Source organism: Topomyia yanbarensis, chromosome 2, assembly GCF_030247195.1.
Source record: "Topomyia yanbarensis strain Yona2022 chromosome 2, ASM3024719v1, whole genome shotgun sequence".
Classification (NCBI taxonomy): Eukaryota; Metazoa; Arthropoda; class Insecta; order Diptera; family Culicidae; genus Topomyia; species Topomyia yanbarensis.
Window position 1 is genome coordinate 407,172,419 of NC_080671.1, and position 17,648 is coordinate 407,190,066.

At 37.6% G+C, this 17,648-nt stretch overlaps 1 protein-coding gene across 5 annotated transcripts in view; it reads left to right on the plus strand.

Moving 5' to 3' along the window:
* Positions 1-17,648, plus strand: part of LOC131685028 (furin-like protease 1) — a 755,254-nt gene that overhangs the window by 656,835 nt on the left and 80,771 nt on the right. For all 5 annotated transcript variants that reach the window (XM_058968377.1, XM_058968376.1, XM_058968375.1 and 2 more), the window contains 5 exons: positions 15,066-15,547; positions 15,625-15,830; positions 15,956-16,142; positions 16,209-16,382; positions 16,475-16,593. In XM_058968377.1, coding sequence (XP_058824360.1) covers positions 15,066-15,547; positions 15,625-15,830; positions 15,956-16,142; positions 16,209-16,382; positions 16,475-16,593 — 1,168 coding nt within the window. The remainder of the gene's footprint in view (positions 1-15,065; positions 15,548-15,624; positions 15,831-15,955; positions 16,143-16,208; positions 16,383-16,474; positions 16,594-17,648) is intronic.

The following is a 17,648-nucleotide window of genomic DNA, read 5'->3' on the forward strand; positions in this document are numbered from 1 at the left end:
TGACGGATGATGTCCCTCAAGCACAGAAGTTCTGATTACTGGCGAGATCATTGCGAAATTAAGAAATTATTATTCTAGCAAACCAATATGTGTTGCACTTTCCATATTACTTCCCAAGTATAAGATTGGAGTAAAACTATTTTGTGCATATACCTATAGTTTTTTCCATTCTTAAATTGATGTTTTGAATTCGTCTCATCAGTTACTGGCAAACTAACTTGATCATAAAATGGAGGCTATATCTAAAACGCAAACAATGGATCAATCATTTAAAGAATGTGCCATATCTCTGGAAAGTTTCAGATCCAAAGTTTTGCCGAATTTAAATATTGTTGTGATTCGTGCTGATTTCTATAACCAAACGACCTTACATTATTTTAAATATAGGTAAATGATGTTTAATTTGTTTGATTCTATCAACTTTTTTGTTTTATGTCTATGTCTTTACTATAGTCATAGGGCTAGCGATTTTTTCTAACCAGAAAAAGAGGCGTAGCTTTTATTGTTGGGGCGGAATGTAAATAAAATACCGGTTAATAGCAGCACTTTTCGTCTGTTTAGAGCAGTGCAGCTTTATACTGCAAATATATTAAATTTAGTTAGGTTATACAATTTTTCTTATAATTTACCTACACTTTCGGTATTTTTCACCGGATTGATGATCCATCCTACACGTGGAGAATTCGGGGTATAAATCCTGACCAAACTTTTAGTTCTGTGTTTTAATTAGAATAACACATTAGGTTTTAACTTTATGAATTCACTATTTTTTACTTACGCTTTTAAACTAGAATAATAAATTTAGGTTTTATTTTAGTTTTCTCACTTAAGTAGAATTAGGATATTTTAATTAGCACTAATAAATTTAGCTATTATCTTCTCGACCGTACTCGCAATGTGTCTTCAGATTCTCTCTCGTTTGACGTTTCTAGCCAGCCTACACACTAAACGCACATACACCAGATCTTGGGCAGTGCGCCCAGCAGAAACATTTATAGCCGGCCTACACGCTAAACTCGCATACCCCAGATTTTGGTAAGTGCGCGCAGCAGCAACATCCTCGCCGGCCTACACACTAAATGCGCAGACCTCAGATTGTAGACAGTGGCCCAGCAGTAACATTTATAATCAGATAAAAAATCGCTCTAAAGCTGCCATTCTGGCAGGAAATCTGCATTTGAAGCCGCATAACTTCGTTTTTTCATGACAACCAAAAGTATGCTACCAGAAAGAATTTCTTAAAAAACTAATTTTGCCAATTCATTAAGTCACATCGTGCTACTGTTTTAATCCACCTAGTGATGCAATAGTGATTTTCTCATTTATGAACGACTACGATTCCGTGACAGTATGGGGTCGTGAAAAAGCGCTCGGTACTCACGAATCTGATTAGCCGAATGTGAAAGCCGACATGACGTAAAGATGAAAAATCCCTTATAATAGCTGATGGCTATTTGGAAACAACCTTTGTATGACCTACGGCTTAGCGAAAATGTGCTTGTTGATGACTGATTCTACAAATGTTCCACAGCTAAGTATCAACTACTTCAATGTTTTAAATTTCGTCGCATTAATTTTCCGTTCCTTACGATAAAAGCATTATAGTGTTTTCTGATGGAAGGGTATCCACGACGACCGAAATCCTTTTAGACTTAATGGAGGTCTATTTGATCCTTTTCGATGCAAATTATGTCCATCTGATACAACCGGCTCCTAGATGGACTAAAGCTAAACCATTTAACATATACGATATATCGCGTGAACAAACTAAACAACACTCGACCATGTCTACGTACCCACCCGGGAAGTAGAGATTAATGGTGTAGTCTCCGAGAGAAATATGGGATTGGTTCCTTCCAGAACTTATTGCTTCAGTCAGTGAAAATTCTGATATGCAAGAAATTGCATTAGCAAAAATCGAGGAGTATAAGAAAACAATTTACTTATCAAACTAAGTTTTGCTTTTTTGTGTTTCGAATTCATCTCGTCAGTAACTAGCATCATCTGGGTGTCTAGTTAGACGATGTATCTAAACTAGTACCCAAATTAGCACTAGTTAGACACAAAAAATTCCACAGTTCACACGACATATGTGAACGCCTAAAGCCACATGTCCCGGGAAGCAAATATAGCTCTGGTTTGCTGACGAGAAAGCGAAGACGAACTCTTGTCTTTTGGTTCAAGAAACCAAACGCCTGGTATTATGCAATAAAAATTGGACTAAACCGTTTTGCGCGTTAAGTGCACAAAACCTAATATAAATTAAGTTTTGCTTTTTTTGTGTTTCGAATTCATCTCGTCAGTAACTAGCACCATCTGGGTGTCTAGATAGAATGGTTTAGTCCAATTTTATTGCATAATTTACTTTTTATCAGCCTCAATTCGAGTCTTTCGCCGGATCTGTTCTTCCAAACTTCGTTCTTTTGAACAGGGTTCGTCCACATGTTTGCTTTTTTGTGCCGTAGGAAATGAACTGTCGTCGTTGCAAACTGCTGAACCATAGAGTTACCCATTGCAGAAACAAGGCACAGTGTGGAAAATACGGAGAAAATCATGAAAAGTTTTCCTTCTATGGAGAGACTGAGATAATGAGCTGTCGACATATCTCGCATATAAATTATACGGGGAAAACTGAAGCATTCTTTTTGACAAAACCCCCGAGAAAATATACTAAGGAATACTACGCTACCTAATGTGCCTATAAATTTCCGAAAGAGGAGAATCATTTCCTCTCCTAAAGGCCTGAAAGTGTCCCTTGATGAATGGTTTTATAAAACCGAAATAAATTGCTCATGGTCTCGAAAAGTTCACATGGGACATCCAAAACTCCAAGTGTTCTATTATTTCCCTAGTTTTTACACAATGCATTTGTATATTAGCGTAATGATTGTTCTTTAAACACACAAAACTTATGGTTTTATCACAGATAACAGACGTTTGGGCACGATTCGAAACGTGTGTAAATGCAATGCAGTTGTCAAACACGTGTAGCAAACAGTTGCGTAGCTGGCAATAGTGAAACACGAATTTCATGGTTTATCAATTTGAAAGTTTGCACTGGTTTTTTAAGAAACTTTGTTTCTAGCCTAAATGTCTGTTATCCGTGGATTTATATTTACCTATCAACGACCATGTCCACATCGTTACGGTTCCAAGAAGGCTCTCCGTTCGATGGAGCACTCCTTGGTTTTCGTACCGAATTACCAGATACAAATATTAATTTGAGTTCTTCCGTATGCTCAATTCCAGGTAACGAGAAAGAGGACATTTAGGTTAGAATATTAAAGAGGAGGCGGACACATAGGCATTAGAAGGGGATATTTATGATAGATTGCGTAGCTTCAACGATTTTTTTAGTATTTCTTGACAGAGGATGCTCAAAAATTTTCGCAAATTTCGTGGGATAATGGAAGTTTAGGAATTTCAAAGGCATCAACAAAGAAGATGGATGAAGGTCGTGACTTCCTTCGGGTGATATCTCGCGTCATGTCCAATCATTAGACATTGAATGCGCATCTACTGCGTATTGGGGTCATGGAGAGCGGTCTCTGCGTTTGTGGTGACGATTATCGTAACATTAAACATGTTGTCTGGTCGTGCGCTAGATCTCCGTTAAACGAATCCCTTCGACCTCGTTCCAGTTCGAGATGTGATGGCTATCCTCGATCCTTCTATCCTCCTAAAAGGAAAAAATTAAACAATAATTTCAAATTTCAAACAAATTCTAATTTTTAACCCATATTTTCGAGAAATTTAAATTGTAAAGCGAAGCAGTTTGTATCTGAATAATAACAAGTAATTATGGTACATCGATAATTTCAGACGCATAAATTTTGTGGTTAATAATTCGAGTGGGTAATTACCTCCTCGGCAATTTTCGTGTGGGTAGTACTACCCATACTACCCACGTGTTCCGCCGGTCCTGGGCATAGCTTAATTGGTAAATCGATTGTTATGGGTTTTTCAATAAAGCAACTCGCTACTGTAGTATAAAATTGGCGAAAAAGTTCTCTGCCAGATTATTGCATAGTCGTATCGAATTCCTCCTGATCACGGAAACAGGGTGACGTATGATGCAGGTATAGTTGTGATACAAATGATGGGCTTATTCCCCATTCAAGAAACAGTCGAGCGCTCATTCGAAGGATGCGTAATCATCCAAAGGGTGTTGATACTGGGTGTACTAACCGGCGAGCTAATTGGACGAATAAATGTTTGTCGTCGGATGAGATTTCATTGTTTGAGCGGTGAAGTGAGCTAATAGACTATCCAACGCAAGAAGATCTATCCTACTAGAAGTTCTTGTAAAGCTAGAAGTAAAGCTGTGTAACGAAGGCACTGCACAGAGGAACCAATCCAAAAAAGGTGGGACAAAACCTATTTTGATGCCTTAGATGTCATTTTAGAGCTAGCATTTCTTCGTAGGATATGTTCACAATATTATTCTGCAACTTTTTAAATAGAATATTTTGTTGTTGGACTAAGGTAGAGTACCCGAGCAAAAAAATTTTTTTCAAAAACTTATTTTAGAGGGTCGATGTCTTCGACAAAGTTGTAGAATATTATGTTTTGAAAACTTCTTCTAAAATTCTACAGACATCAGACCTCATATTTGAGGCAAAATTGTTGTTTTTTGGAAATATGGCCAAAAAATCAGTTTTTCGACTTTACCATGCTATAAACCTTAATTGATTAATTTAATATGTTCTACAAACTTGCAGGTAATATTAAAATACAACTTTTTGTTGAAGGAACTAATAACCTGAAATCAATATTTTGGCTTCTAAAACTATTTTTAATATAAATTTACTCTATTTTTATCAAAGATTTCTGTTTTTAGGTGCACTTTTGTGAATTTTATTCGTAGAATAAAATTAATACTACAGGATATAGTTGGACACATTGTTTGGGTGACCATTCATGTACGACGGTTTATAACATAAAATGTGTCTATATTATTTTTAATTTATATGCATTATTAGCTATTAACAAAATCTTATATTTTGTACGCGTTTACAAGCATATAGAACATATTGAGTTGATCAATTTCGGTTACAATATGAAAAAGTGAAAAAATAATATAAATTTTGAATTTAAACTGCCAAAGAACAACGATTTCGGCTCAAAAAATAAATAAATGGTCTTTTCAACAAAATTGTTCCAAATACAATATTTGACAACTTTGCTGAAGACCTCAACCATTTAAACAAAATTTGATTTTTTTAGTTCGGGATTTCTACTTTAGTTTAACCAATAAGATTAGTTCTACAAATTCATAAAAGTAGAACAATACCTATTTGAGGCCGTAGATAATCTAGAACCTAAGTGTGTGGAAAAATATTCACAATATAATTAAATCATTTCTATTTTTTAGATGGTTGAGGACTTCAACAAATTTGTATAATATTCAATTTCAAACGAAATTTTGTTAAAAATACCTTATATATATACAGTAAATTTATTTTTTAATCCGAAATCGTTGTTCTTTGTCAGTTTAAATTCAAAATTTATATTATTTTTTCACTTTTCCATATTGTAACCGTAATTGATCAACTCAATATGTTTTGCATGCTTGTAAGTGCGTGCAAAATATAAGATTTTGTTAATAGCTAATAATGTATATAAATTAAAAATAATATAAACACATTTTATGTTATAAACCGTCGTACATGAATGGTCACCCAAACAACGCGTCCAACTATATCCTGTTTCTATGTAGTATTAATTTTATTCTACGAATAATAGAGTATCAGAATAGCCAAAGTTTGGCTGCACAAAAGTGCACCTAAAAACAGAAATCTTTGATGAAAATAGAGTAAATTTATATGAAAAATAGTTTTAGAAGCTAAAATATTGATTTTAGGTTATTAGTTCCTTCAACAAAAAGTTGTACTTTGGTGTTACCTGCAAGTTTGTAGAACATATTGATTTAATCAATTGAGGTTTTTTTTATGGAAATATCGAAAAACTGATTTTTTGATCATATTTCCAAAAAAGAACAATTTTGCCTCAAATTTGAGGTCTGATGTCTGTGGTATCTTAGAAGAAGTTATTCAAAACATAATATTCTACAACTTTGTCGAAGACATCGACCCTCTAAAACAATTTTTTGAAAAAATTTTTTTTGCTCGGGTACTCTACCTTAGTCCAACAACAAAATATTCTATTTAAAAAGTTGCAGAATAATATTGTGAACATATCCTACGAAGAAATGCTGGCTCTAAAATGACATCTAAGGCCTCAAATAGGTTTTGTCCCACCTTTTTTAGATTGGTCCCACTGTGCACTGTTAGCTCATTTCACAGAAACGACGTAACATTCAGCAGTTCACGCTAGTGAGAATCATGAGCTGAACAGACAAGTAGACCCACCTTGACTATAAGGTGATTTATTACAGTATTGACCGACGAAATTCTACGGCAATATGACGAAACCTGAAGCATTGGAACACGAAACAATTCGACAAAAAAAACTTTTCGTCGAGACTCTTCGCAAGCAATGCTTCAAACATGGCTAGATAACGGGTAACGATATCGGGAGAAATTCCGCCGCCGGGGAACTCTCAGTCGGAGTAGAGTGAATTCACCGCCGGGAACTATCATTTTTATCAGATATTGCATCTGTTTTTGACGTGAATATCTGCCATTTCACTGAATGAAAAGAAATAGATTTTTGCGCTATTTGATCGGATGTAAAATAATTTTAACAATTAGTGCGAATAGCGGAAATAACGGACTTTGTGAAAGCAGTAATTATCTGTGCCATGATTGGTCCGTACTATTCTACCGAGCGACCTAGTCTTGTTGCCACGACGTCTTAGTGGTCAAATGAACGGAGACACACGTATAAGGCATGGTCCAGAAGAAGCATTAATCGGTTTGCGTTTTGACGATTTGCACGATTGCAGTTGCCGATCTAACGCATATCGCTCGTTGATCGGCCAGAGCCGCCAATATGAGCCACCTACTAGAGACTCAATCAAATACGCGAAGTTATAAATGCAGGTGCCACGTGTCCGTTTGAATCGTTCGTCGCTCGCATGCAAAACGAGCAACATGATTACTCTAACGTATGTAACGGTACAATAAAGGGTGCTACAAAATAAAAAAAAAGATTGAATTCGACCAGGTTTTTTTTACGTGGGGGATACGTACCGCGTAAAAAACGCGTAAGAACCGCTTTAGTTGGAAAATCCACGCAAAAAACGCGTTTATTGGAAAATTGTAAAAAACCTCAGCAAAACAATATTTTCGGGAGTTTTTTTTTGCGCGGATTTCCTTTTGAATGCAAAAGACAAAAAAAAATTCTAAGTCTTTTTAAATGCAAAGAATTTTGGCACTTTTATTTTGCGCGGATTGCGCAATTAACACGGTTTTTTGCAAAAAAACTTCTAAGTCCTTTTGAATGCAAAAGATTTTTGAAAAGAGACGGGTCTGGAAGACTCCTTTTTGCACCCTCCCCAACAATATGGCTATTTTCGGAATGGTTTTTTTGACCTATTTTGAAATTCAAGATGGCGACTTCCAGTTTAGCGACATTCTCTATTACCCAATCAATATGGGTATTATCGGAAAGGTCCTGACGAGTATATGCCAGAAATGTATGTATAACGCCATGTTGAAATCCAAGTCGATGACGTTCGGTTTAGCGAAATTCGCTGTAACCCAACCGGAAGTCGCCATCTTGGCCTTCAACATGGCGTCAAAAATCAATTTCTGGCACCTACTCGTCCAGACCATTCCGAAAATACCCATATTGATTGGGCTACAGCGAATTTCGCTAAACCGGACGTCCCCATCTCGGATTTCAAAATGGCGTCGTACATATATTTCTGGCGCTTACTCGTCAGGACCTTTCCGAAAATACCTATATCGATTGGGTTATAGCGAATTTCACAAAACTGGAAGTCACCATCTTGGATTTCAAAATGGCGTCAAACATAAATTTCTGGCACCTACTCTTAAAGACCATTCCGAAAATACTCATATCGCATGGGTTATAGCGAATTTCGCTAAACCGGAAGTCGTCATCATGGATTACAAAGCGGCGTCAACTATCAATTGCTGGTACCTATAGTATACTCGTCAAGTACTCGTAACCTCAAAATATTAATTTATTGCAAAAAAAAACTATTTTTGGAACTTTCGGCACTAAAACCGATTTTCAATTTTTCGAGTATGGGTTTGGTTTTGGGACAACAATATGAAAGTTACCATTATTTTGCATTTTTTTTACGAAAAATATGGAAATTGCCTAACATTTTTATTTGAAAAGCTACCTTGTTTTCAAAAAAATTAGACAGAGTATGCTATTCCGTATCTAACGACCAATTTATCATCCAAATCGGTTCAAAAATAGCAGTTTTTTTCAATTCATATAAATGAAGAAAAAACTATAAAAAAATTGAAGAAAAACCCGAAATCTGAGCATTTTTGTGAAATATTATTAACAAATTTTAAGGAATCCGAAAATTTTCCGTTTGAAATCTATCATGATGCGCTCTGACTCTACCAAATTTCACAATTTTTCGATCACATTGAAAACAAATATGAATTTTCGTATAAAAAGTATACACAAATACACTCAGGTCTTATTACGCGGTTTTTTTTGCGCGGTATTTTTTCGCGGATTTTTGAATTTACGAGGTTTCTATCAACGCGGATTCTTAAATTTACGCAATCTTCATTTGCGCGGATTTTGAAATTTACGCGGTTTTCATTTACGCTGCCTGTATCCCCCGCAGTGCTGGGAAAATCACCGAAAATCAAAAATCATCAGTGATAATTATCACTGCTGATCATGCAGTGCTATGATCACTACCATAAAAAATCGCAAGTGATTTTCTCTGAAGCGATAATGTGCTAGCAAAAAATCATTGCAACAAAATCACCGCCTGTGATCACGGCCTGATTATGATTTTTTTTGATCAGGATTATGAAGTTGAGAAAATCAGGTACGATAGAAAAGAAGCAAAATCGGGGTTGATGGTATTGTACATGATTATTGTAAGAAATAAGGAGGATGATGATTTGGTTAAATGATTTTGGGAGTGAGAGCGATCCAGCACACATGTAGGGATGCAAAATAATTCAAATGCTAACGATTTCAGCTTTTCAGGAATGTGTTTTATATTGAAGGACAAGTTGTTGGTAGTTGAACATCAATAGTTTTGGACATTTTCAATGCACAGGGGGGTCCGCCGATGTGTCAAAATTGAATTTTTTTGGAAAATTGTTTTGTTTATTTCTTTCTTTTTTTAAATATGACAAAATCGTCAAAAGTTGACAAAATTGGGGATAAACAAAATCGGGTGCTGATAAAGGTCTTTTCTTTGTCTACAATAATTTAAGACTAAAGATTGCGTTATCCATTTTTTTTATTTTTCGAGCAATTCAAAATTGTTCAAGTTGTTACACAGAAAAGTTAATAAAGTTAAGACTCGATTTTATCAGCTCCCGATTTTGTCTACCCAGATTTTATCAGCTTTTTAACCCGATTTTGTCAGCCCCTGATTTTATCAGCTTTTTAACCCGTTTTTGTCAGCCTCATATTAACATATGTTTGATAAGCTCTAGCAGACGAACCAAGCCCAATTCGTGCAAATCCTTTCTTGAGCATATTTTCCGTGCCTTAGAGTTTTTTTTAATTTTGTGCTGGAAGACCTCCTTAAGTGAAGTTTATACAAAATCAGAAAAAGTTATAAGCCTATGTTTAGGGACTATAGAAGAATACATTAACAGCTTCGGTTTATAAGAGTAAATTAAGTGTTTATTATAGTAAATTAAGAGTAAAAACGAAATTAAAGTTTGTTTTGCTATTGTTAGGATTATATTGGTTTGTAGACAGAGCTGCGCTAAATAAATTTAAGTGTTGGATACGTTGTACATAAAAACGTATTGACTCCAAAAATACGTCTGTTGAACTTTTTTTTTCATAACTAGTTCGTCGGGATAATGACGGATATCAATATTTTTGTAATTATCTTTGTTTTTGGAACGAGTTTGACGAGTGGGTTTTGAAATACCGTCATCGGTGATTACTTTACACCAAAAATAGAACGTTTTGTACATTACACCCAAGAACTACGATCACGCAACTTCAAATTTGAAACTGTTCCATGTGTTACATACGGCACAAGTACCTCCAAAGTCATTGAAAAGAACTTTTGGAAAATCAAGATTGAACGTGAAATCTGAAGAGCTAAAATTGGCGTAAAGTCACCCCCACAAGGGGGCTACTTTACGCCAATTTTTTTTTTTTTCGCAAAATCATGTTAACTCCTTGATTTATTGTTATGGATTATGCTCGTTATTTATGTGAATGAAATGTAGTGCTCGTAAAAATACAAGGATGTGTTCAAAAACTGCGTACCACGCATCCAATAACCTTGTTTTGGAGAGTCGATAAGTCCTACAATGAAAAAAGCAAGCCGAGAAAAAAAAGCTCTACATGATATACTTGATATTTTTTTTTAATTTCGATTACAGAGGTTTTAACCTTAAGGTCATTCGCCTTTTCGGGTTAGAAAAATCTCTTATGAAAATTTCTAACCCTATGTGCGGGGTCGGGGCTCGAACCCAGGTGTGCTGCGTACAAGGCAATCGATTTACCAACTACGCTACGCCTACCCCCATACTTGATATTGATGATATTGAGCCTTAAGAATTAGACCACCTTGTTTTAGTATTTTTCTAAAAGTAGTTTTAATTGTGTTACGGAGTGCAAAGGCTTTTCCAACAGAAACGTTTTAATGGTCAGGTCAGCTCGGGAAATATTTTTTAGAGGTGCGCCGCCTCTAATTTCTACCTACAATCGGCGGCGGCGGGGCGCACGCCTCTAATATTTTTTCTTTCTTTTTAATAAATCGAAGCTATTAAAATATTCTTCTATCGTCCCTAGACATAGCCTTGTAATCCTTTCGGATTATTTCGTAAAAAATTCCCTTAAGGGGGTCTTCCAGCGCAAAATTTAAAATAAATGATTTTTTGGTTTTTGCTAATTTTGCATCTCTAAGACAAGAAAAATATGCTCCAGAAAGGATTTACTATTTTGCCAATTATAGAACCTCGTCCTTCACATAGTGAAAAAATCATTTTTTTAAAAACAATTCTACTTTGAAAATTTGTTCGAGGTCTGTCTCCTTTGCTTAAACATTTATCAAAAGCCTCTACTGTTTAATATTTGTAATACATTGATAGAACCCAAGCTCATTTAAAATGTCAACAATTGATTTTTACCTGCCAACAACTTGCCCTTCACTATAAAACACTCCCAAAAAGTTGAAATCATTCCCAATTAGATACTTCGACAGAGCCTCCTGTACATTTAAAATGTCCAAAACTATTGTTTTTAACAGCCCTCAACTTGCCCTTTAATAGAAAACACTCCCAAAAAGTTGAAAAAAATCCATGTTGATGCATCGGCGGACCCCCCCTCTGCATTGAAAATGTCCAAAACTATTGTTTTCAACAGCCCTCAACTTGCCTTTCAATCAGAGTTAAAAATAATCGAAGCTCTTTATTGATGGCTGAAAATGAACCTGATGCGACTCGCGGTTAATAGAAAAAATAGTCATTCAAATATCCATGTTATTCATTCAGTTGAATATCGTACAATATATTCATTTCACTAATTATATAGGAAAATGTTTTCAAATGCCGGTAAAGCATATGAAACAACAATCATCATCGCTTACATTGTGCCGGGGCCTACTTTGATGTGTTTGATTCGTTGCTGCACGGCCGCTTCGTGTAATAATCGGAGACGAATGAAAATCTGCATGGATGAATGGGCGGTTTGTTAGTTTGACGTTTTTAGCTGCGTCACTGAATATTGAAAATGAATGCGGCTGAATATGATCAATTTTCATTCAATGAATTTGAATATTTTTAACTCTGCTTTCAATATAAAACACTTTCCCAAAAATCGAAAATAATTCCATTTTGACACATCGGCGGACCCCCCTGTGCATTGAAAATGTCCAAAACTATTGATTTTCAACAGCCCTCAACTTGCCTTTCAATATAAAACACTTTCCCAAAAAGTTGAAAAAAATTTCAGCTTGGCTCATGGACACCCCTAACATATCCATAATGTTCGAAAATAGATAATGATCATTGATCCAAGAATTAAATTAAATCAAATTGTGATTTTTTCCGAATTGCTCGCTGCAGATAGAATCATGCCGTGATCACCATCTCAATTATCAAATTCAACCACAGATCAAAATCACCACTGATAGAGGGCAAGAAAAAATCGGTAGTGATTTTTGTGAGATGATCTTTTGATAGTTAAGAGAGTGATCACGGCATGATTTTATCGGCAGTGAGAATTTTCGAAAAAATCATAAGCGATAATTATCAGCCATGATTGCGGTTTGATTTTTTTTGATTATGATTTTCCCAGCACTGCGTAAAAAACCTGAGTATACATGTATTTTCTATATAAAACTTCTATCGCGTTGGTATAAGTGTTAAAAGCGTTCAATTCTGCTCACATCTTGCCCAAATTTTGTTTTTGATTCCTTGATTTATTTTTTGACCGGCAATGGCCAAATTCCAACATCGCAAAAATAACTGCCACCCTGATGAATATGATTCGCGCCATATTTTACAACCTTCAAAACTACATAAAATTATCTCAAAACCCACAGTATAGGTTTTATATGTGATTTGCCGGACTATGGTAATGGTATTTTCATGGGTACCAGTGTTTTGCATTGGTTGAAACCAGTGTTTGAAAACTATCTATGGTGATTTTGCACCATCAGCATTATGAGATTTTCGTTTGCTCGGGTTTGCCGTCCCTGCGACGTTGCTTTCACGCCTTTACAAAACATACTGATGGTGAAAAAACATATACTACTGATTTCCTTATTACTCGGTAAAATAATGCCGTCCCCTTTTTGGTTGCTCGTGTGAAACTTTGCTTCCTAGTTCAAACCATCTGTCGGTTAATGCACATTTATGCTGGCAGTTTTGCCATAAACACAGATTATTCCCGAAATTGTACTGATTTAACCAATTTTATTGTGAAGCGAGGTTGATAAGATACTGTAATCTACCGTATTGGTGACCCGGAAGAGGCCCGATATTATTGATGGTTCGAGATACAGCAGAAGTTATTTCGAGCTGATGTTTTTGGTGCATTCGGCAACGAGATATTTGGCCGCCTCTTGCAACAACAAAAATGGATTTCGATAGAATTAATCGTCTGCACGGTACATATTCCCGAGTTATGCAGAAAAGAACAGATTTTGGGTAAGATTAAATTGGGAAATTGAGATTGGTTGATAGACAACAGAAGTATACTGATATACTGGTAGAAGAGCAATGGTCTAATCTGACCGGGTCTTGCTATCGACCTCCATACAAAACTACAACAAAATACGAATTAAATAGCTTTCAAACAGATAATTGCTTTTATGCGTACCACCGTTTATAGTCATCGAATGGGGGCGGTGCTAACTATGCAATAACATGCTCACTCGCTGGTTGAATAGTACAGACCAATCATGGCGCAGATTATTATTGCTTTCATAAAATCCATTATTATTGATACAGCATATATTTGCATGTGAATAGGGAATCTCATAAAACATGAGACAAATATACGAGTATGGGTAGTATAATAGTCGTATAATTAACATAATTAGGTACAAAATTGCTGCACGACCAGATAACTCAAAAGTCTAGTTATTTCGTTCAGTACAACGGCAGTTATTTACATTCAAAAACTGAAATACTATTCCAGCAGAATTTTTGATCGAGACCCCTCAATTTAAACGATAGAAATATGCTACTTCAATAAACTTTTCAACGTATTGATTGCTATATACTAATCGGAACTTTTACGGACTAACTTAGTTAAACTAATATGGACTTAGAAAAGTTTGTATTCGACCACCGTGCGATGAACTCGGTTCGAATTGCTTTTAAATGTCAATACCTTGTGAACAAGCACGCTGAACTGTCATTTTTTTCCTTCGATGTGAAGACATCGTGCAATGTTCTATAAAAAGTTAGTTACGAAGCTCACCTGTGTTCCATTCTCAACCCCACACATAGGGTTAAAAAAAATTCCAAAGAGATTTTTCTAACTCGAGGATATAGGCGAACAATCGTAAAGTTAGAAACTTTATAATCAAAATAAAAAAAGATGTTGCGATATCGAAAAATAGCGTCTTACTTGAATTAAAATAGCTGTGCAAAGATTCAGTCAAATTAGTAATGTAACCTGTACCGATTTAGGTACCTCCAAAATAGTCAATTCGGCCCATGATTCGTTTTACAAATTGGCCATTAGAAGGTAATGTTTTACTCGTACCATAAATTTTACCTGCAACCAACAAACCACTACTTTTCCAAAGCACCATATTTTCCGCTTAATCCTTCCTCCGCCAGTCGCTAGTTTTACGGGCAAACGAGAACCAACATCGAACAATTCCCATATGCATGCTTTGCTCAAAACAGAACCCTTTTTTTCTGTCTATTACTGAATGAGGCACACTTCGAACAATCCTTGCAACGGACAATAAAGCCAACAGACATAATTCACCTGAATTTCAACGACAAACAAAAAAAAATCAGTTGCTGCTACGAGCAACCGGCCGCGGATCAGTCGGCTTTCAAACCTAAACACAGAAGTAACTAACTAGTAGCCGAATTCTGAACACGTTCGCACTAAATACGTTTTCAGTTTGGTAGAACCGAACTGTATCGGAAAACAACAGAACTTCCGTTCCCGTTTTCCATTTTATGCTTTTTAGGTCGCGATGTGTTTTTCAGGTCACGTATCCCTTGCGCTTGAGCCGTTTTGTAACACGGGAAGGCGAATTTGGAATTTATATTTTACGAAATTTGATAAAATCTAATTCAATCTCTCAAAGAACTGGTCCGTAACCAATCTTCATTTAATGGTAGAACCGTTATTTATTTTGATTTAATTGAACTGGCTTGAGTTCCGTAGAACACTAGCATAATAGTGATATTAGTCTCAAATGGACAACTGCTCTAAACCTAACCATAAATTTAACATTAAAACTGATTTGTTTCCCCCTTCCGCAGGACCCCAAAGCGTCGTACGACGTCAACGGCAACGATGGTGACCCGATGCCCCACTACGATCTGACGGACTCGAATCGGCACGGGACTCGCTGTGCCGGTGAGGTTGCCGCCACGGCCAACAACTCAAAGTGTGCGGTAGGCATAGCATACGGGGCCCGGGTCGGTGGTGTTCGGATGCTGGACGGTGACGTGACGGACGTGGTGGAGGCTAAATCACTGGGGCTCAACTCCCAGCACATCGACATCTACAGTGCCTCCTGGGGTCCGGATGACGATGGGAAAACGGTCGACGGTCCGGGCGATATGGCAACGCGGGCTTTTATCGAGGGTGTCCGGAAGGGACGAGCCGGCAAGGGTTCGATCTTTATCTGGGCCTCCGGGAACGGTGGCAGGGAGCACGATAATTGTAACTGTGATGGGTATACGAACTCCATTTGGACGCTGTCGATTTCGAGTGCATCCCAGGAGGGATTAGTGCCTTGGTAAGCTTCCCTGTTCAGTTGAGAGGTTGGTAATTCCGTGAAATGGTAATGGTTTTCTGCTTTCATGTCCGATACAGGTTTTCGGAAATGTGCAGCTCAACTCTGGCCACCACATACAGCAGTGGAAATACAAACGAGAAACAGGTGATCACCACGGATTTGCACCATTCCTGTACGACCTCGCACACGGGAACATCCGCCTCCGCTCCGCTAGCGGCCGGAATAGCTGCTCTGGTACTGGAAGCGAATCGAAATCTAACGTGGCGTGATATGCAACATATAGGTAACACGAGATCTCATTTCAAACTCAATATTGAAAACGCCCACGGAAAGGAAAAGCTTTCCAAAATCACTGACACGAATGGGAATTTGATGCATCGGTTTTTTTTTCTTACCGCATATTTACAGTTGTTCGCACGGCAAAGCCTGGAAATCTGAAAGATCCCACATGGTCAAAAAACGGCGTTGGTCGACCGGTATCTCACTCGTTCGGTTACGGATTGATGGATGCCGCTGCCATGGTGAAGCTAGCACGTACCTGGAAAACCGTACCGGAACAGCAAGTCTGCGAAATAAACGCACCCCATCTGGACAAGTATGGGCAATAGACATTTTTTATTATCTATTTTTTGTGCTATACTCACTTTTTTACCTCATCCAGGCAAATTCCACCTCGAACGAAAGTCACCCTCCAGCTGACTGTGGAACACTGCATGGGAGTCAACTATCTGGAACATGTGCAGGCAAAAATTACTCTTACCTCCCAGCGAAGGGGTGATATTCAAATCTTCCTAACGTCACCATCTGGCACCCGTGTCACGCTGCTAACACCCAGGTTAGTCAACAAACACACACATCTCACAAGAGCCTTCAGTCAATTGATTTTATCACCGTCTCGCTTTAACTTCACTTTTTTTTTCGTCGCAGATCTCACGATTTATCCCGTTCCGGTTTCAATCAGTGGCCGTTCATGTCGGTGCACACTTGGGGCGAGGCACCGCACGGGACCTGGCAGCTAGAGATCCACAACGAAGGGCGTTTATTAGGTGAGATTGATACGAACGATGCGCCGGTGTGATTTTTCCACCACTCACCATCCCCCCACCCGGGGTCTCGCGGCCTGTTGCTTAAGAACGATTGTTAAACGTTTAGTGGCGTCGGTGGTGTGGCGATGGCGGTTGTGTTACTGTTGGTGATGGCTCGGTTAGTGGTTACCTACCGATGAATGGAGGAGCCGCTTCTAAAGCAGAATGGAAAAATAATTGCTTTGTGCGAACGGTGAATCGGGCGTTTGATGTGTTCTACCGGATGAGATTGTTTTTTTTTTCGTCGGGTAATAAACGGTATTAGCTCTTCTGAAAATCTCGAGTGAAAAACGATCGGTTTCCCAGGTTGAGATAAAGTCATGAAACACGCGTTCCCGTCGGCGTGACATTTGATGGAGACGCATTGTTCTTTGTAGTTGAATTTGATGCCAACAACGATAGCTCCATGAATGTTTGATTGTAAAATATCAGTGATTCAAATCATCGGGTTTTCTATTATTTGAATGATAACTATGCCTGGAAAATTCCCTAGTCAGCCTAAAATGAAACAATTAGACACATTGTAATTTGGGAAGCTATTCGTAGAATTAGAACCGCGTGTCAGGTTTGCGTTTTCTGCAAATCAATTATCTTGACGATTGCCAGACCGCGCAATCAATACACTATCTATCGAACATCAAGCGTTCAACCTCACACATCACCCCAACTGCAATGAGAACACATCATCCGCCTCCTACCGATAACCGAAAATCTCGGAATCGCATCGAACTGTTCAAACACTGTAACCACCACCAAATGCCACAAACGCCACGACTCACGATTAACTAACGTTACCACGTCTAATTATCTCACAACTGTGCATTTTCACATCTATCACTCTTCCGTACACGCTTGCTCACCTAACCGGTCGGATAAAATCACTAACCAATATATCACAAAAATTACAACATCAAGGATATTCGTTGATTCGCGGTTGGTCGCTGATTTTGTACGGAACCAATCTTCCACCGGATCCAAATGATCCACCGAACACACCGCGCGTCATTTCAACGCCC